The 20,417-nt window shown below is 34.6% G+C and overlaps 1 protein-coding gene across 23 annotated transcripts in view; it reads right to left on the bottom strand.

The window, feature by feature from the left end:
- Nucleotides 1-675: 675 nt before the first annotated feature.
- The window catches only part of LRRFIP2 (LRR binding FLII interacting protein 2), a 55,422-nt gene continuing 35,680 nt past the window's right edge, over nt 676-20,417 (bottom strand). For 9 of the 23 annotated variants that reach the window (XM_015618652.3, XM_015618650.3, XM_015618653.2 and 6 more), the window contains 13 exons: nt 20,280-20,324; nt 19,515-19,628; nt 19,027-19,098; nt 13,684-13,854; nt 13,297-13,389; nt 11,156-11,248; nt 7,699-7,800; nt 7,309-7,441; nt 5,969-6,018; nt 4,485-4,605; nt 3,419-3,498; nt 2,422-2,526; nt 676-1,577 (listed from right to left, as the gene is read on the bottom strand). In XM_015618652.3, the coding sequence (XP_015474138.1) occupies nt 1,467-1,577; nt 2,422-2,526; nt 3,419-3,498; nt 4,485-4,605; nt 5,969-6,018; nt 7,309-7,441; nt 7,699-7,800; nt 11,156-11,248; nt 13,297-13,389; nt 13,684-13,854; nt 19,027-19,098; nt 19,515-19,628; nt 20,280-20,324 (1,290 nt within the window). In that variant the 3' untranslated portion in view covers nt 676-1,466. The remainder of the gene's footprint in view (nt 1,578-2,421; nt 2,527-3,418; nt 3,499-4,484; nt 4,606-5,968; nt 6,019-7,308; nt 7,442-7,698; nt 7,801-11,155; nt 11,249-13,296; nt 13,390-13,683; nt 13,855-19,026; nt 19,099-19,514; nt 19,629-20,279; nt 20,325-20,417) is intronic. The other 14 variants (XM_015618655.2, XM_033512012.1, XM_033512010.1 and 11 more) reach the window with 7 other exon arrangements.

The raw sequence follows: 20,417 nt of genomic DNA, 5'->3' as shown, positions 1-20,417 counted from the left end.
TTAATAAACAGGCTTAAGTAGATCTGCTACTTCAAGGTATCTTAACAGGGAATGATTTTTTTTTTTAAAAGTCCAGGAGACATCCAGAGACAGAAAGCTGTAGTTTTGCATTGTCAAGTTGGCTGCTCTTTGGAAACAGCTCTAGTCAAGCAGAGGTACTAACTCTCAGGATTGCAAAGGTCCTGAAACCTGCCTTGCTTAGAGAACTATTCCCAAAAGAGTAGCAATTTCCAAGTGGAAAACACCTGCTATAAGTCCAAAAGAATGATTCCTCTCAGACTAAGGCTCCTGCTGGCCTCAAGGAGAGTTCAACATGGGCAGTGCTACTTCAAACACTTCATCATTGCCTCTGCAGGTTCTACTGATGTCCTACTTGTTATGTGCCAGCTCGAAGAGTTTAAGTTCTTAATCGTACTCACTGTCCACAGGGAGTATGCTACAGACAAAAAACACACCATTTCAGAAAATACCTTCTTCCTTGTGCAGCTCCTCTGCTCTTTGGCAATACTGTCAAACAGTAGCAGACTAAATTTAGAAAAAAAAAAAATTCAAACTCACTCTTTAAAAGGTATAAAGATACTTGTTAAGAATATGAAGATCAGATTTTACTATTCTACAGATTTTGCTCTTTCCTGTTAGCAGCTCAGTATTCAAAAAAAACCACAAAACATCCAGTTTTGGTCAGTAAAGTGTCCTTTTAATAAACTCCTTAGCCGCATTTTTCACTCCCTTCCTCCCCCCATAAAATTTTAATTCGCACTTAAGCGGATGGCACAATTTGATGGTGTACAATTTCAGTTTTTAAATCTGCACTCTTAATGCTAAGAGTATCAGGAGCTAGTATTTGACAAAATTACATAGGAGTCAGATGTGCCCATGCAAAAGAAGCAGATCTTTATATACAGTCCCTATTTTCTCTTATAAATTTAAATATTTTAAAAAATGTATTTTCAAAATGTATAAAGTTTAGGGAATACCCCAAATGTATCTTAAAATAAAATGCTTTCTGGTTTCAAAGGTTATTTCAACAATGAAGACTAAATTGCACCAGATAAAAGGCACTTGTGCTGTGTGATGTCTTAAGCAAGTATATGTTAGTTTCATAACATATATGTTATTTCAGTGTCTTGAATTCATGCAGCTGTCTCTGAGCATCAAGCATCATTAAAGCAGCCAAAAGAGATAGTGAGTAAACTTGATTCCACAGTTGTAAAAACATACAGCCTTGTGCTCCATCTTTGACTCTAAAATCAAACACTACTGAAAAATTGCTGTCATTCACATGGGAATTCAAACTACATTTCATTCTCTCATAAATTACAAAAAGTATGCCATTTAATTATGAAACTAAACCACCAGTGAACAGCTCAGTGTTCAAATAGTTTGTGCCACTGAAAGTCTGTATTTATAAACAAGCTAGGGACTAGTTATTCAAGGAGCAGTGCATTGTATTTTCAATTTCCATTTCACTGTTGAGATAAAAGCGCAGTCCTATTTGCCTTCATCTTCTCCAGCCTTTTCATTAAATGGCTATTGGTCATCTCCATCTCTTCTATCTTATCCAGTGCTGTTCTTAACTATAATAAAAAACAAAAAACACACAATCACTTTAGTTTATTAAGGCTTTATGCTGTTCTCAAGTGTGGTAAGAGGAGTAAAAGTATTATGTTTCATAAGAGTGCCACAGAAGTTAAGATGTAACATTTCCATTATTGCAGAATTAAACTGTTAAAAATAATTGTGAAGCAAATGAAGTGTAGTGTATTCACTACTGACTATAATGAATTCATTATTTACTACTGTAATTCAGTAGTGCATTCACTACTGAACACTAATGAACTCACTATTCATTGAACTGAAGTGTATTAATTCCAAAAGAACTAGGTGCCTGCAACCTCCCATTACATGAAAGCAATTTACCTAGAACAAGGTAAAGTACTCTCCACCATTACTTGCATACAGATACGTGTTCCTATCAAAGGTAGCAGGCATCATTCTAGTGATGCAGTAGCTCTTAGGCAAGAATGATCAACAGCTCAGTTAAGTACAGGTTCTCCCCAGAATCTTGTGAGGTGCAAGCTGGAAAATTCCCAGGCTGTCACTTGACATAGGAACCATTCAACTCTCTAGCAATTTTTTAGAAGGATTACTTTGAAATATAAAGTATTTTAAGTTATCACATTTAGAAAAAAAATATCACTTAGATGCTTCCTTTCAAGGAAGTACAGCACTGAATTGTAGTTAATATTACTTTAATGCACTAGATGTCTTCCTAATGTCATATTGAGACTTGAAGGTCATCGCAAAAAACAATTAAAAGCTGTAATTGAAGATTACAAAAAAAAAGAGCTTGGAGGCAAAGGAAAGAGCAGCTCAAGACAGAAAGGAACATACAGCTTGAAAGAAAACCAAGTCAGTTACCTCTCGCTGAAGCTTCCTTTTTTCAGCTTTGAGTTCATCTTCTACTTTTTCTGCATTTTCTGCTGCATTTTTATACCTTGCAACCTGTCCCTCAAGTCGTCCAATCTGTAAACCCAAGTAAGACAAAAGGAACATATGCAGGTGCTCCACCTGGAGTTCACCTGCCACCAGCTGCTCTTCTAAGGACACAGCTGAGAAGGTACAGAAGGTTAAAGAACTAACAGAGAGTGAAGAGTTGGAATGCAAAAAGTCAACAATTGGGAAACACATGGGATTAAAAATGAAAGTGGAAAGTTGAAAAGCAGAAACTGTATGAAAAAGTGCAAAGTAGAAAGGAGACTGTGAACTGCTATCAATACATGATGAAAGAGGTCTTGAGCACAAGCACAGAGTTCAGCAGTAAGTAGAGCACTTGAGACAAATCCTGACTGCAACCTGCAAATGTTAAAACCACTGGCTGGATTGTTTTATGTACCCTGCTACCCCTAAATCCACATGATAGGCTACTAGACTGAATCTGTGCAAAAGAGAAAAGATACACATCTGTGATTTAAATTATAATCCTTTGTTAAATTTTTAGGTAATAAGCTGTAGTTAAGTTCCTAAAAAACAAAAGTATGGCAGATTATAAAGAAAAATTGAAGCTACCAGCTCTAGAAAAATCAATTTATGTAACTTAATTACTCGTAAGAAAGTTGTAAATACTGTGGAAGGTACAAAATTTACTCTGTAAAGTTGAGAGTTATCTATGAAATCAATCACATTTTGTAAGTCAATAACATGGTTTTATAGCTCAGCATCTCAGTAGATTTTCTCTTATGGTTAGGCTGTGCACAAGTATTTAATTGCAGGAAATATGAAAAATATGCTATCATTCTATGCAAACTAAATATCAAACAGTAAATCAAATGGTGAAATATGCTTTCATAGTTTTTATTGAAAAAAATATTGTAAAAGTGTGCAGTGTTATAACAATCATGAAAAAAAAACCACTTACATTTTGTTCCAAAGTAGTTATATCTTGTTCAGCTTTTGAAAGTTTAAATTTGTATTCACTAATTTGTCTGTTGGCATCTCCTAAACAAAAATTGACATGAATATGTTAGTCAAAGCAACTCTCTAAAATAGCAGTCTCCCTTTTAATTAAAATTCATTAAAAAGGCCATTTTATTGAGAAGCCCATATCCAGGATCACAAAGAGGTAAATGTTCTTTTAGCAGTCTACAAGAGTATGGAAAATAAATAATTTTCCTTTAGTTAGAGAACACAGCTACTGTCTCTATAAAAGTGTGTATTAAATCTCAAGTGCACCAATGAGATACACACCTTTTAAAACACATGGTTAGATCAGCAAACTAATTCCTTAAGAACAGAATCAACATAATAATAACACACACTGCAAAATGTCAGACCACAATAAACGTAATACCAGCAGCATTCAGCTTAGACATCTGTAATAGTATTTGAATAAGGAGCACAAGGCTTGAACTTGACTGACAAACTCTAAGGAGCTTGGCAAATTATTTTGGTGTTATATTTGAGCCCTCGCATTGCCAGTACTTTGTTTATGTTCACGAACACAAGCATGTTAAATGACAGTCTGTCAAACAAATAAGTTTTCAGCTGAATAGCTTGCTTGAATTAAAAAGCATCTCAGTGCTTCTATGAAGCAACACTAAATATTATGTTGAATAAATTTGCATGTTTTGCTTCAGGACAAGTCTTCTAGGTTAGGTTTCTATATCAAAGATTGAACAAAATCATCCCACAGAATACATATTTTTTTTAAATCTTAGCTGAAATTCTATTGTCTAATAATTGTATCCAAGTAGTGGCACCCACTCTAGGCAAGGTTACCAACTGAAAAATAACTTCCCAGAATGTTGCTCTTCAAAACTGAAAGAGATGGATTTTGAAGCTATTCTGCAGTGAGAATTCCATGCAAGGACATATACCTATCTGCTCAACAATATAGTCACTCACAATACTACCAGTGCACAACAAAAGGAGCTGCAAGTACACTTTGGAAAGAGAATAACTTTGAACAGTAACAATATACCTACTTTGCATTTCAATTAGCTGCAAGTCAGAGCCATTCTCCAAGCCTATTATATCTGGATTCATGCCATCACTTTTAGAGTATTTCTGTCGTTCTTCTTCCAACTGCATCTTCAATTTTCTAACCTGAAAAAGGAAGTGTTTCTTTATGAAAAGGAGACTCCCAGAAGTTCAGTAGTTGCTTATCTAAATGTTCAATGGTAAAAAGGCAGAGTAGTCCTGAGAGATGCCACTGGCTGCGAAGGTTCCATAAACAAGAATAGCAGAGCCATGCAGGAGAGTCAGTCTCTGAGGTCTGTGGCTGTAGGACCCCACCCCAACACTGGGTGAGCATCCTCTGCATGGCAATGCACAACCCAAGCCCACCAGTTTGGTCAGTGCTGCAGGGATATCTGCATGTGAGGAGCACCCAGTAACTAACACAGCTCACTTTTCAGAAGAGGAGATAGCATTAAGCTCTATTTATGGATTTCTTCTACTGTGTATCTTTTCCACCCTAAACACACATGAAGCTATTGAACACTATCCTAGTGAGCTTACAGACAATAATCCATGACTTTTTTAGCAGTCATCTCTCATACTCCACCTGGAAACAATGGTCCTAGGCAAGTCTGTAGTGCACATTAGTCTTAAACAGTTCCATTTCATGCTACAGTAGCTGTCTCTCAGTTTTTCCGGTAGTCAGGGAACATAGATTTCTTAGCTATGTGCCCTGTGTATGGACATTATGAAAGAAGTAGGAGCTACTTTTTAGACACTTACAAAAATATTGTTTGACAGATTAGCAGTATATGAGTTAACTTGCAAAATCCCCATTCATGACACAAATCAAATATGTGATCAGTGAATTTTAAATTATATGATGCTAAATATGTGCATACATATTTAATACTATAATTTATTGATATTCCAAACAAGTATCTATACTATAATTAAGGTTCATTCACAGCAAACCCAAATGTTGACAAAATGGTTTAAATTTGCAATGCCTTCAATTAAAGGGCAAAAACTGTAGTATTCTTAACAATTGCTCAACGGCTATATGTTTGCTTGAGTCCTTTCTTCTCAAAACAGAGCTGTATTTAAACACAATTAGTTTAATAATATTAATTTTCTCTCTGAGTTACCAAAATGATCAGTGAAATAATATCACTCAGCAATTTTGAAGAAAATGCCACTTGAACTTATGAGAGTGTAATCTTACTGACTTTATCATTAGTACATATCCCTAAAGCTCTTTCTTTTATTTTTAAAGTCAGGAAATGAGGTTTCTTTACCAACCAAGATCCAAGTCCCATGGATAAGGATACTAGCAAGAGTAACTGCTAATTCCTGGTAGTCAGTGAGGTAAGAATTTGAGTGTTTAATTTTGCTTTAGTGCTTAAGTATTTGATTAAGCACCTTTTATATATAAGTAATAAACAAATATTTGTTTATAAGTTATTTGTTAATAACTGTTTATAAGTTATTTGTTAATAACTTAGTTTACCTGGGATAGCAATTCCTCCTTTTCTCCAGCCAGTTTTCGTAGCCTGATATCTAAAATCAAAGAACCCAATTAAAAATCAGAGAAATCTGTAATTAAGAATATGTTTTTCATAACTTTTTGTTTGATTCCAACTGAAATGCTCATCCAAGCTAACAGCTCTGGGACCACAAAACTTTGGCATTTCACTAATAACACAACAATCTTCAGTTAGCAGCAGAAAAAAGGGGAAAATACTTCATTCACACTGTTTATTAGTATAACAACTCTAAAACAAAGACCTCAGAGTTCAGTAAATCTTTAAAGCAAATTAACAACTGACGATTTATTTTTTTTTAATACTACAACAGTTTTTTCCCAACATCTAGAACAGCCATTTCCAACAGCAGTTTCTTCTGTTATTATTTGAAAGTTGTCTTTTATGAAAGATGATGTCTCTTCATGGAAGCCACTAAGCTTCCCCATGTGTTTAGAAAGTTCGTAAAAAGTGTTTCCAAATGACAAAAAGTGTTCGCAAAAAGTGTTCCCAAATGACCTGGAAAAGGACTCACAGGAATTCAGCAACATCTCTACTTATAGTCAGAAGATCAGTAATGGCTACAATACAGTTTATCAAGCAACACTGTGCTAAGATTAGAGCAGCTCCCTTAGAAGTTGTAACTTTGACAGAAATGAAGCATAATGACATTTGTATTGCCCTGTGAGGGAGCCACAGCAGAAATATGTATCAAGTCTCATTTCTGTCAATAAAAAACCATGTAATTATTATGTACAAGTATAAATCAATTTAGAGATTTTTTTTACATGTTAACAGAGTTTTACAGTGGACTGACCTTGCATACAATAACTTGCTCAACCTAAGGATAAAATCAAATTAAAGCAACTTAACCCCAAAACCCCCAATTAGTGTCTCTGCTATTCCTGTCATTTTTTGAATGTTTTTGAAACTTCTTTTTCTAATGAATGTGATGGAAGACTGCACTTGATGTACTTTCATTGATTATGTATACTTCTAAAGAATTATTTTCATTCAAACACAATGGAAAACATACTAAGAAACACTTTTAAGCAAGATGTTTTCTGTCACTATTAAAACAGGAACAGGACCAAGAGAACTAATCAGTTTCAAACACCTAAGCACATATTTTTTCTTACTCAAAAGATACATCTGTCTTTTTCACTCAGAACAAACAAAAAAATTAAAATCAGTCCTGGAAGCTGTGTAAGCATATATTCCAGATGCATCATAGGTGCTTCCATCTGCAACTATAAGTCACACCCACTGTGAATGAGAGGAAACAAAGCCCTCAAAAACTCTATAAAGTATGCTAGGATATTTTTACCTAGTGGTCCTTCTCCTGCAGATTCCAAGACCTGAGCAGCTTCCTGTGATACGACTGTTATTGTACCAACCACTGATTCATGGTTTACATCACCATTTGGTGTGCCATCTGGAATTATAACTAATCCATGTTTCTAAAAATGCAAAACAAACAAACAAACAAAACTTAGTCATATAACACAAGTGGTAAAATATAAATCAACAGATAGGTTTTTTAAGAGCTTTTCAAGTTCACTGAAACAGTTACAATGATACAGATCATTTATCCTACCCTAAGGTCAGGTTTTCAGACTGCACAAGAATAGTAACCATTCTTCCTCTTTTTTACTGACCTCGATTTCATGCCCCATTCCTGGATTCTGTTACTGTAAAGTAACTACTACCAACATACCTGTCCTCTCTTCATTGTTTCCTTCAGGTCAGCCAACTCCTCTCTGAGCTCATCTCGCTCATTCTTAATGCAGTCAAAGTAATCTTTCTGTCTTTCTAGGGCCTGGGCTCAGGCAGATAGCAAGAAAAAGAATGGCACAGAGAAAAAGCATATGACAGACAGCAGAAAGATTTTCTACAAGTAAATACAAAGAGCTCAATACAAGTAAAGAAATTAAAAGCGCTTTTTAAATATGTTGCAACACACATTTCTGAAAACTGCCTTCTATAAGTTGCATATCTAACTTCATGCTGCGTTTGTCATGACTTTTTTTTTCACACAAGTCTTAGATTATTTGAGAGATTTTTATTCAGTGAATTCTATTTTTTTGATGAATTTTGATAAACTAAATTGAGTACCAAAAGAGTAAGTGATTCTTCTTCATACAGGCACTCTGCAGCAAGAAATAAAATTTGCTGAAACTCAAATGGCGAAGATCCTAAAACATTACATCTATTGAACTAATTTCTCTGCCTTTTAGAAGGTACAGAAGGAGAAATCATACATCATAGCAGACCTTGAATGTATCCACTCACAAATACTAGTTTATTTACTAGTTGCTTAAGGGTTACACCACCATCTACTAAACCCAAAGCAATCAGTTTTAGAGGAAAAAAAAAAAAAAAAGCAGCAAGCACTAGTAGCACTGTTTTAGCACCAAAAAAGTATGGCAGCTAGAAGTGCAATATAGGTGTAGACAGATTTGCCTAACTATGCTGAAGAGGTTATCTGGCAGATAGTTGGACACTTTCTTGACTGGGCAGCATTCAATAATGCATGTATTAATAATCCTCACCATGCAACAAGTGCAAAAGTATACACACATTTTTTGCCAAGAAAATGATCCAACTAAACCTTGTGCTATGCATGACTGTGTAGGAATGGACTGATACCAAGAAAGAAATGAAGGTGTACACATTTGTACTGTATTTGCTGCACGTAGCAGCAGTATGCTGAATTTTAATAGTCATCTAGAATCTGTATACTAGAGCAATATTTTAAAGCATTACTCAGTTTTAACAGAAAATTTTGACAAGTGCTGTTGCACTTGATTTATTAGTATGTAAATGTAACATTTAAAATAAAGGCAATTCAACCTATGTGAAAACATTAGTTGGCACCTTAATTTAAAAATTTGTAACATGTCCCTTTATTTCCTAGCACACACTAGATCTCTAACTTCATAATAAACAGCATGAAGAACCTTAATCATTACATAATTTGTAATGATTTTGCTCTACTTAAAAGACACACACCTCTCTTTAATTTTGAAGAAAAATGGCAGAGATAGAAGGGGAAGTAAGCTCACCACTTGAGAGAATGGATACACCAGCCCAGAATCACAGATACAGATTGTGTGTACTTGACAGTGTCCTGTGATGATGCTGACCTTCCCCAAACATATTTTCTATCCTCACCCCCTACTAACACAAGTTTTGGAAAATTTTGATGAAGAAAGTGAAACTGATACAGCTATGTATTTCTACCTACGTCAATCTAAGTAATCATTATTCAAAAGCAGTAAAAATCCTAGTGTTTGTAGGCACAGGGTTTAATTTACTATGACATGGATTTCGCACAAAAATCTATCTCTGCAATTCTTCTATTGGGGCAGGAAACAGAAATCAGGACAACAAAGTTCTGCAGACAGGTTTTACCATACTGATATGAGCAAAATCTGATCATATGCCAGAATGCAGAGATGTTTGGGGTCTTACTTTCTAAATATTCCAAAGGCCTTCATGATATTTGTACCAAATTCAGAGTTGCCATTACTAACTGAAAATCTGGAGCCACTAAACAGTAGAATAACTGTATATTTCAGGAATATAGCCCAAAGCTGTAACTCAGTGTCCTCAAAATGATCTAATTTGAGATCAAATATAACCACAAATTTCAAGCACTGCAGAAACAGGTCAACATAAGAAGGCAGGTGTAAAACAAACTTGTGCTATTTTTCTTCTGTTTGTATCCCTTTCTTTTTCTGCAACAGGTGAAAGGTCTTGCACACATTGTAAAATTAGATTACAATTTTATTTATAAACTATGTTGTGAAGCTTCACAGAGATTTCTAAAGCTGGAATAGAGTAAAAATTAGCAAAGCTGCTCAGTAGGACGTAGAAAGGCTCAAAAACTGTGAGCTAAGAAAACTATGTAAATATTTATAGATGTGAGAAGGAAAAGAGCAGCATTTTTTACATTTTCTTATTGAAGAGAGCTCAATTCTGAGAATTAAAAAAAAAAAAAAAAAAACAAACAAGAAAAATTGACCAGTTATGGTGTTTACAAGAATACCAACTGACAGGGCAATTCTGGCCAAAGGAAAATATATCTATCTTTCTTGTCATTCTGGCTGGTAGCTATATTTGCATATGGGATATGCTTGTACTTATTCTGGCAATGTATTTGAAAGTGCACAGAAATATTGCACAAATTGAGACAGTCCAATATACAAGTGAGAGAAGTAAGTATGGAAAGAATAGGGTAAATTAATGATAAAAAGTTTTCAGAAGAATCTTCAGAAAACTTCAACAGAGTGCTGAAATTTTTTATGGTAGAAGAGAAAGACTGAAGCATGGAAAAAAAACATATAAGATGGCATAGCTTTTGAACTGGGCACCATCAATTAAAAGGGAATTTTTCAAGGTGACTTGAACTCCAGCAAATAAAACAATTTTTAAATAAATCTCCATATAATGAAATATGGTGTAAAATCAGGTAGAGAGAAATGACCCCTGAGTCGTTAAGAGGCAGATAATTCCTTTTTAAAGGCTTTCCAATTAACTTCCTATTGCCACCAGGCAATCTGCTTGTGTCCCAGAGCAGCCACAAGTTCAGAGCCATGGTCATGCTGACTCAGCTCTACGACTTCTGCACTGCCCAGAAGCAAAGCTGAAAAAAACCCTGCCTGACCTACATTAGCTGCAAAGTATCAGCACAGTTCTTCCTGTACCACCTTTCTTCCTTCACAGGAACTTTACGGATGCTCCTCAAAAAGTCACCTTCAACCACTGTTTCAATTACAACTCTCAATACCCAAAGTATTTCATGTGTCATATCACAAAACCAGCTTGGTTCAGTGTTGCATCCAAGCTAACCAATCCTGCAAGGATCAGAAGTGCAACACAGGAATGTGCAAGTTGGTTGCAGAAGTCAATTCAAGATCATTTTTACCACTAGGCATGCCATCAAAAATTTTGCAAAAAATCGTAAAATTCTATGTGTAACAGTTCATGTTACAGATTTAATTAGTACTAATTATTATGCAAGAAAAGATAAAGTGTGGCTCATTTTCTGAGGAAGAGAAAGACTGCAAAACATTTAATTTCTTTGGAGTACACACATTCCTTGGGGTGTAGAGGGCATCCATCTACTTCTAAATTAAAAAAATACCTTTCCTCCCATATTTGATTCATACCCCTATTTTTTTATCTTTCCAATTAATTGTCTCCTGGAGATCAAACACTTCTTTGGTTATGGAGTCTATATTCTCCTGCATACGTTGATTCGCCTGTGGTAAATAGGATGAGGGAAGAATAAAAGAGGAAAGAGAAGTAAGGAAATGGAAAAAAAAATCCCAAACATTAAAATAGATAAAGGAAACTAAGTAATAAAAGTCAACCAAAGAGTTTGTGAGCATGGAGTTACAGAAACAGTGTGCAGTTTAATATAAAATATTTCTCATTAATTCATGCAAGAGAATGGTATTTAATTCTATTCAATCAACGCTGTTGGGAAAACTTATTGCAGCTAGAGTTAATTTTCTTTAGTGACTGTTCCCACTGCAGTCTGTGGATAGAAACAATTATCCTGCTGTACCTTCCAGATACTTTCAAGTCCCCTTTGGAAGTGAACATTAATGTTAACAATTGGATTTATTAATGTTTTATAAATTAATCTTCTTGGAAGCATAAAGAAGGAAGTTTGAATCAAACATCCAGGAAGCAAAAAACAACTGCTGACTGCTTTCTGCTAAGATACAAATACATATCAAGTGTAGTCCTACTTTTTTAGCTGACTATCACGCACTTTGCTGCTTGTCCTGCAAACATAATTAAATGCTTAGCTATGAAGATGACTAAGAATTTTAAGGGTTAGAGACAATTTTTTTCCCTCTTAAGGAGAGAATTTGATTTTACATCTGGGAATGGAAGACAATGTCTTTCTGCAAAAAACTACACGGCTTCAACTAGGTTTTCTGTTAGTGTTAATAGATGGGAAAAAGACACAAATAAGTGGTAAATATGGCTCAAATCTCCAAAGGGACTGGATGTATTTGTGACTATTAGACACATGCTACATTCTACCAAAGCAAACATTCCAGACAAATCTACTGTATATTCCTGGTTCATATACTTAAACCCCAGCAAAAACCTGAACAAGAACATGCAAAGTTGTTCTTTAATTCTCAGGGAAGTCAAAGATAACTTAGAGCAAGCAACAGAGCCACAACAGAATTTTTTAGCATTTAGAATTTTTTGTCAGCATTTATCTAACTCAAAATGCTGGTATTTAGGATAATCTTAATCCTTTTCTACTGCTAATATCTCATATCAACTCCAGTTCATGAAGGATAATACTTCCAAAACAGAACTAGGACTTTTCAGAAACCATTTGAAGTTACAGTATTACCACCTAGAGAGCACAAGAATATAGTGAAGAAATAAAGGATCAGTGAACTATTACACAGTTTTTGAAAATGACAGTGGAGACTTTGGCCTACACAATTAAAAATAATCAGTTTTTACTGCAATGAAGAGACAGTGGGAAAATTACATAATTGAACTACAACTTCCAACTAAAATCATTGGGAAATGGACACCCACATACTGCTGACAATATACATACAGACATACATATATATATATATATATAAAAATATATATCAATTTCTTTGTGACCATTTTAAAATGAAGACAGCTCTGGGATTTCAGGGTTGCTGGGTTTGCTTCCAGAAACAAAAGGGAAAAGGGGAAAAAGAATGAGGTGAGAGGGGGAAAGAATACACAAAATTGCACACCCAATAACATGGTCATGACCCAGTCACATGCTGACCAGGGTTGTTGTGTGTTATGTTTGATTGGTAAGCAAACAAATATTCAGTATGGCAAACTTTTAGATTGATTTGATTAGCAAAATTGTTGATAATCACAAAAATCTGAAATAACTGAAATGGAACGTTTTGGGAAACACAAAGACTAACATTTGGTATTATCCATGCATCAGAACTTTTAGTAATGGAAAATTATTTGGCCACACAAATATTAGTTCTGTCCTCACAACAAATGAAAGACACAAGGAATATTCATGAGAGAACCACAAATTCTCAAAAGAATTAAAGGTTTTGCAAGACGTAATACATTTGAAAACCTTGCAGAGACATTTTTAGCTTCAGAAATTTAGGAGGCTCAGCAGCTTAAATTCTACCCACTAAAACAAGATAAATGATTTCTTAAAAATGTAAGATAGCATTTAATCCTGTTTTTTGTATGATTCCCATGTAAATCTTACACCATATTTATTTGCAGAGGTTCTATCATACACTCAATATGACCATACCTCTATCAATTCATCTCTTTGTCGAAGGCCCTCTTTAAGTTCATCCAACTTATGCTGCAGAATACTGCAGGTGTGTTTCTGTCTTTCCAATTCCTGTATTAAATAAATCAATTATTTACATTTATTTTGAGTTATCTAAGAAATTACTGCAAAGATTTGATAAATTATACCTACAAAGCAGTTAAAAAACCCCATTGAATCAGTCTAAATAAGTTGTCCAGATACTTACTACACAGAATATTTTATTTAATGAAGTGTAGAGAGAAAAAATGCCATAAAGACTTAAGCCCAATACTAACAAGTAAAGCTACTCAAAGTCTTCAACTGTTCTTACCAAGTAGTCCAGATTTCTGTACATTATGATTAGAAAAAAAAAAAAAAAATTACCTTTGACTTCTCTTCATTCTCCCTATAGAACTCTGCTATCTGTTCTTCTTTCTCCTCAATAACATCCTTTAAAGTATCCACTTGGTAAATCAAGTTGTTTTTTTCATTATCTAGTTGAGCATTGGAAACCATAGCTTTCTTGTACTTCTCCTCAACTTCAGCTAGTGAATCCTACAGATAGCAGAAAAGTTTACATTAGTCTAACTTTTTGATGCATTGTTATAATGTTAAAATACCACCATAATGCTAAAGTATGAGATGTTAGACATGAAAATTATGCAACCATTTTTGTTTCTGAAATATATTCTTTAGAGATATCAAGTAACAGTTTAGTTCCATTACTCAACTTGGGTCATACACAACCATGGAAAGTTATCATTACAGAAGCATGAAAAATACAGGATTCCACTTGCATTTTCTACTCTGCCACATTCACAGCAACTCACAGAGAGAGAGCAGTAATATCAGTGTCTCATTCTAGTGAATACCACATATCCAGCAGCAATATCACTATTCTCAAGGCATGCATGAGAAAACAGTTCAGAATGAGGCAACAAATCTAACTGAGAGCAGGAACAGTTAAATCAGTAAAAGAGATCACAAAAATAATTCCAAGAGTAGATTTAACATAATTCTCATTATTTAAGTAGTTCCCTATGACCTTAGATTCAAAATTTTAAGATAGCCACATTATTTCTCACATGAAATACCTTTGGTTTATTTACTAATTTTTTTTAAAAAAGCATGTAATGATTGACAAACTTGGTTCTCTACCTAAAGGTGTATGTGCCTTGCTATACAGCATCTTACACAAACCTCCCCCATTTACCGTTCTATCCTGCTTTTAGTAATATTTGGGTTTTTTTGTCAGAGCTATAACAAATGTCAACCATTTAAATACTTAAAACAACTATCACTCCAGGCACTTACGGAATCCAGGCACTAAAGGCATGCCATTACTTCAACATACATTATATAGGTGTTGGGACTACATGATCTTTTAAGGTCTATTCCAACACCTTAACATTCTTATGATTTAAGAACAATAAAAATTGATTTTCAGAGTCCTAATTTTAGAACTGAACTATTAAGCCAATCCCTGGACGAAGTAGATCTATGCCCTACTACAAATCTCACTGTACTTCACACAATCTGTTCCTTGAAGGCATAAAGTAGCATTATCTCCACTTTTAATTACCTGTATTATGACAGTAGAAGCAGTAGCACAGGAAGAGCATGAAGCTTGGGCTTACAGAAAACTGAACACTAAAACTAAGATATTGAGAGAAGGTGGCAACAATCTAAGTTTTCCAAGAAAATACTGAAGACCGCTATCTGTTACACAGTAAAATTATGCAGTCATTTTTGTTTTAGAATTATAGTCATGTCTTCTATTTAGAAGTTCCAAGTCACAGTTCAATATTCAGAGCCATGGTCAGGCTGATAAGAAAGTGAAAAACAAATCCCTATCCTCAGACACTATTCCATGTTGTAAATCTCCAGTCTGGCAAAGGTGCCCTTAGAGTATGTATTTTACCTTTTATAATTTTACCATAATCACATGTATTTATACATTTCTATTCCATTCACTGAATTCTGGAATTTTATGCTGGAGAAACACAGTTTTTTGGAACCCCAGAAAAAATAATTACAGATCAAAAGACACAGAACAGTGTAAGTTTGAAAGTATAAGACAAGTACCATTATCATCTAGGAAGTAATAGCAAACAGCAAAGATGACTCAGGATAAGAAAAAAAAAAGTATGAATGTAAGTGCAGGCAAGTAATTCTGAAGATTAAAACCAGAGAAAGTATTTCTTTTTTATGCTATAAATATGAAAAATATTGTAAAGATTAGTGAAACAAAATGCTAGAGACAGCAAACCTTAAGACTTTCAAAGAATAATCTAGTTTAGAAAAAAAAAAAAAAAAGAAAAATACTAGGATTCTAATGAATCCTATAGTAATTCTATGTAGTAATTTAGTTTGGCAGAGGTCTCTGAATGCCATCTGGTCTAATCTCCTAACTAAAGAGGGTCAGCTAAGATCAGGCTGCTCACAGCTCATCTCCATTTTAAGTATCTCCAGAAACCTAGACTGCAAATGGTCAAACTTGCTGGACCTGCATCAGTGTTTGCTTTCCTTGTGAAAACTTTTTTCTTGAGTTCTAATTGGAATTTCTGCTCTTACAACTTAAATTTTGTCTGTTGCCTATTTCACTTGCAAAGAAGTCTGCCCTCTACTCTCCACAGCCTCCTATCAGACAGGCTGAAAACAGCAGCAATATTGCCAACCACTACTCCAAGACTTATCAAAGCCCCTTGTTTCAGCCTCTTACTGTACACCACATATTGCAGGACTCCAGCCTTAAAAGACAAGACTAGGTTGGGGCTTGAAACATTGTATTAGAACATCATTAATTAAAAAAACAATGGCAAGGGAGAGTGAATCTGCAGTTACAAAAGCGGAATAGATTGATTTGGATACTAAAGAGTGAAAACTGCTTCTGAGAGAGAAGCTAAGTTATGTCTAAGTCTCTGTTGGGTTAAAAGAACTGAAACATTGCAAAGACTTCTTTGCAACTGTCTTCTTTTCAAGTATTACACATATTCCCCATGGTTCAAGAATTCTAAGCAGTTTCATGAAGTCTTCCAGTTTGATTTGAAATAATTTCTGAAACACTTGAAGGAGACTGTAGGATTTTTAAGGATGAAGTAGTGGGAATGGGATGGAATGAAAATACATAAGGGTCTGCAGATAACCTAAAGCTATGAAGAAATACCACCCACAACTTTATCAGTAAACTCAAAGTGCTACAAAAATTAGCTTGCTCAGCTAGAACAAGATGATTCAAGCCAACAGACATCATCAAGACAGTGCACTGTTAGCAGCATAAAAGAAAAATTCTGAGGAAAGAAACAGAATTCCTTTCCAGTTGATGCAAAGAAATATATAAAGAAGCAACAAAACTTAATCAAACTGAGAAAGGAAAAGATCTGAAGACCTTACTAAACCAGAACTAGCCATATCGGAGTTTATCCTGCTGACATTCAGTATATTTGTAGCCAGGTAAAACCCACACTTTTAGCAGCATAAGGGCAACCACAAAGCTCAGAAGATATTGGGATTACAAATCCCCATTAGTCCACCACTGGAAAAAAGCCAACCAAACAAACAAAAACTCCAACACTGAAACATAGTGTTATGTGTAAATGAATATAAATGTAAATGTGTAAATGTATAGTGTAAATGAAGATACCTTGGTAACTCTTCTATAACATACGCAAGACAAAACTGATCATGTACAAGTTGAGAAAAAAAGCAGTACTTTCCTAATTAAAAAAAAGGTTCCCAAAGAATCTCTATGGATTGTGAATTAACTTAGGAACATATTATCCAGTGTTAGCAGCAACATAAAATAGAGTTCAATTCTGAAAGCTGAGCATAGATGAAGATCTTACTATTGCACACTGTGCTCTTTGGTAACTGCAATGGATTACAACAAATAATAATCCATTAGCCATGTGTCAGAACAGTAATCCTGGGATGCTTGACACAAATATGAGAGATCCATTCTGAAAATATGAAGCAGTCTCACATTACACTCAATTTGTGTCTCCTATGTCTATGTCTAATAATCTTGTAATCTACTACTCTTTGAAGTGCTTTTAATATGGAAATATAGCTAAACCAAAACATACTTCATCTGAACATGTTACTATCAGGTTTAAAGTTACCTTTAGAGGTAAAGTTATCCTTCAAAGAGAAATAATTTTTGCTACACTAAACAGTTTGTATTACATTATTTTCCCCTTACTGTATCATCTAATGTATTGTTAAATTGAAGAAATTCAAGGAAGCTGATAAATACATCATGGAAAAATGCTCTAATACAAGAAGCATTCACTTAATTCAGTCTCTATATAGGTATAAAATATGAAAAGTTCTCTTTACTTTTATATGAAACCATTCACAGTTAGACAACAAAAAACAGAACAAATAGCTTGGAAAAGATTTGTAAGCCCCATAATTTGTTGAATTCTGTTTCCCTTCAATACAAAACAGCAGAAAGTATGATTATTTTAAGTTTACTGCACTGTTAATTGTGTGAAAATGTATAAAAGAAAGGCACACATACTAGTTTAAACAAGACAAAATACAGACAAATCTCCTGTGGAAGACTACACCTAGCAGAGGTAGCTAGTTCAGTGTGGTGCTGCAGTGCAAACAGCAGACTGTACCCTCAGTAGGGTGAAATGGCTGGAGTTTCCAGCAAGAGCAGTGACCTGGCACTGACCCTTTGCACAACAAGGACATGGGGACCTGTGCCACCAGCCAGGTAACTGGCCACTCAGAGATACGAGCGCCACTGGCTCAGCAGGAAGATCCCAGACCCTCAGTGTGCAGGGACCACAGATACAAAAGCCGACGGACCGCTTGGTTCAGGGTCCCTCCTTGGCAGCACCCAGCTTGATCTTGAGCTAGTTTTGTGTGACTTTGCTATGATTAAAGTACCTTGAGAAATCAGACATCTGAGACTCTGTTATGGGAAACCTGTGGCCGAGCCTGAAAGGAAAACTGGTCTGACTTTGTGAGAGTGTTGTGTGTAGCCAGTGTAGCCCAGCACCCATTGACTCACTTGGTGACTCACTGGGGAGTTTTGCTCCCAGCAGTCAAAGTCTGAGTGGTGGGAATGTGACTACCACAGTGGATGCAGGATTGCCAGACAGGAAAGTTCCCTTAGTACTCAATTAGCCTAATGCTGAAAAAACCAACCTGTGATTTAGAGAAAATAATGGGAATATAAACCAACATAAGTGAATTTATTTTTTTTAATGGCAAAGAATTCATAGAAAATTAGTTTTCTCCTGCAAGCAATATACCTGCCCAAATTAATTGCAGCACATCATCTTTCAAAATTATTATTTGATTTTGCTTTATTTCAAATATGAAGTATTTGTTGAAACTTGGAAGACTAATTCTTAAGTTTTTTGCCATAATTATCTCCCATTTCTTTGCTCCCAATTTGATACCTAGTAATTATTTTGTATATCCATTTATTTGCTAAAAAATCTAAAAAATATAAACTGAGCACCTCATCAAAAAATACATATATATATAAAAACATCAAAGTTTAATACTCTTGTAACAGTAATCAAATAATAAACATTCAATCTCATGTACATTTTAAGCTGATGCTCTTCATGCATTAAAAGTTAGATACATGCTTTAAAGAAATTTAAAAATTTGTTAGTGAAGCCACTATATGTTAGTGAAACTGGTGATAACTTCATTATACAAAAACACCCATTCAGAACGCATGCTTGGGAGGAGCCCTGATACCTTTAATTCTTTAAGTCCCTGCATGTATCTCCCTTCTACATCATGTATCTGGTCCTTAAGATCATAGATATCCTGCAGGACATAGGAATGAACCATTGCATAAGAAGTACAGGGAAAAAAATTAAAGTTGAAAAAGCATTAAAAGGTTTACATGCACTTCTATCAAATGACAAAGCCTGCAATAATTCCCAGAAATTGCAATTAATCTGCAACAACTTGATAGAAATTCAGGTTTTGTTTATAACACTAAGTCCAGGACAACTCAAATAGGACAGAATTGTTTGAAATTCGACATAAACAAAGTCTTACCTTAATAAGCTAAACTCAAACCATAATTATGAGCACAAAAATACCAAGATAAATTACCCAGAAAGTAAAAAAATACCTCAAGATTGAAAATTACATCCTCATAGCACTTTCTTATTATTAAATTAAAAAACAATCCTCCTATTTAAACTAGCTCCAAATTCTCTGAAAATGCAATTCACCCGTAATTCACTGAGGGAGGCATCAGGATCCACCAAACTACTTGCATCTCCACTTCCTCTTCTAGACGAGTTGCCACTCAAAGGAGTCGCACTTACTGAATTGCGAGATGAGGGCTTAAAAAAGGGAAAAACATTGTATCAGGAGTCTTATGGTTATTTCTGGTATACTTGATAATACTCTTCATAAATTTATTCAAAGTCACAGAACAGTTTCCTCTCTTGTTTTAATTCATATTAGCTTACAGACAGTATTTTCAACTGATTATTTCCCAGCACTTGTTTTTCTTCTTGGTAGAATGTTGGTTTCTTGTTGATGACTTAGTGTATCAGAACATCAGAATTTTGAGTCATCTGTCCAGAATACATTCATAAGATAGCTAATAGTGCTGAAATACTGTAGACATTTACAATATTACTAAATATTATAATTTCTGCCATCCAGTATTCAGAAGAAAGCCTACAATGAGAATCTACCATATGGATTTTTATAGCCTTAGCCTCCTAAAATTTAGCCTTTCCTGGTATTTCTCACATGAAAAGTAAATTGTATAGAAAATTATTTCTGGCCAAAAGTAAACTAAAGAATAATTTTTTTCCTCAAGAAATGAAAGGCAGAATGCAATAAAAAAGTATATCTAAAAATATCTTTGCAAGCTAACCCTTATGGAAAAGTACACAGAATTTATACTTTTTGAACTATTTCAACATGTGCAAGTTTGTGAATGAACACTGACTTTAAATAGTTTTAAAATTAAAAACTCTTACCCTTGAAAATATTTCTGAATGTGATTTTTCACTCTTTTCTTCCAGCTGAAAGAGAACAGGGAACACAATTACTTTTTGTAATAAGGGACTAACAAATTAACATCTTTTGTTGAGACTCAGAAATATTTTGAAATGAAA

Source organism: Parus major, chromosome 2 (genome assembly GCF_001522545.3).
Source record: "Parus major isolate Abel chromosome 2, Parus_major1.1, whole genome shotgun sequence".
Lineage (NCBI taxonomy): Eukaryota > Metazoa > Chordata > Aves > Passeriformes > Paridae > Parus > Parus major.
Note: the sequence above shows the minus strand (reverse complement) of the source record. Positions and strands in the feature narration are given on the sequence as shown.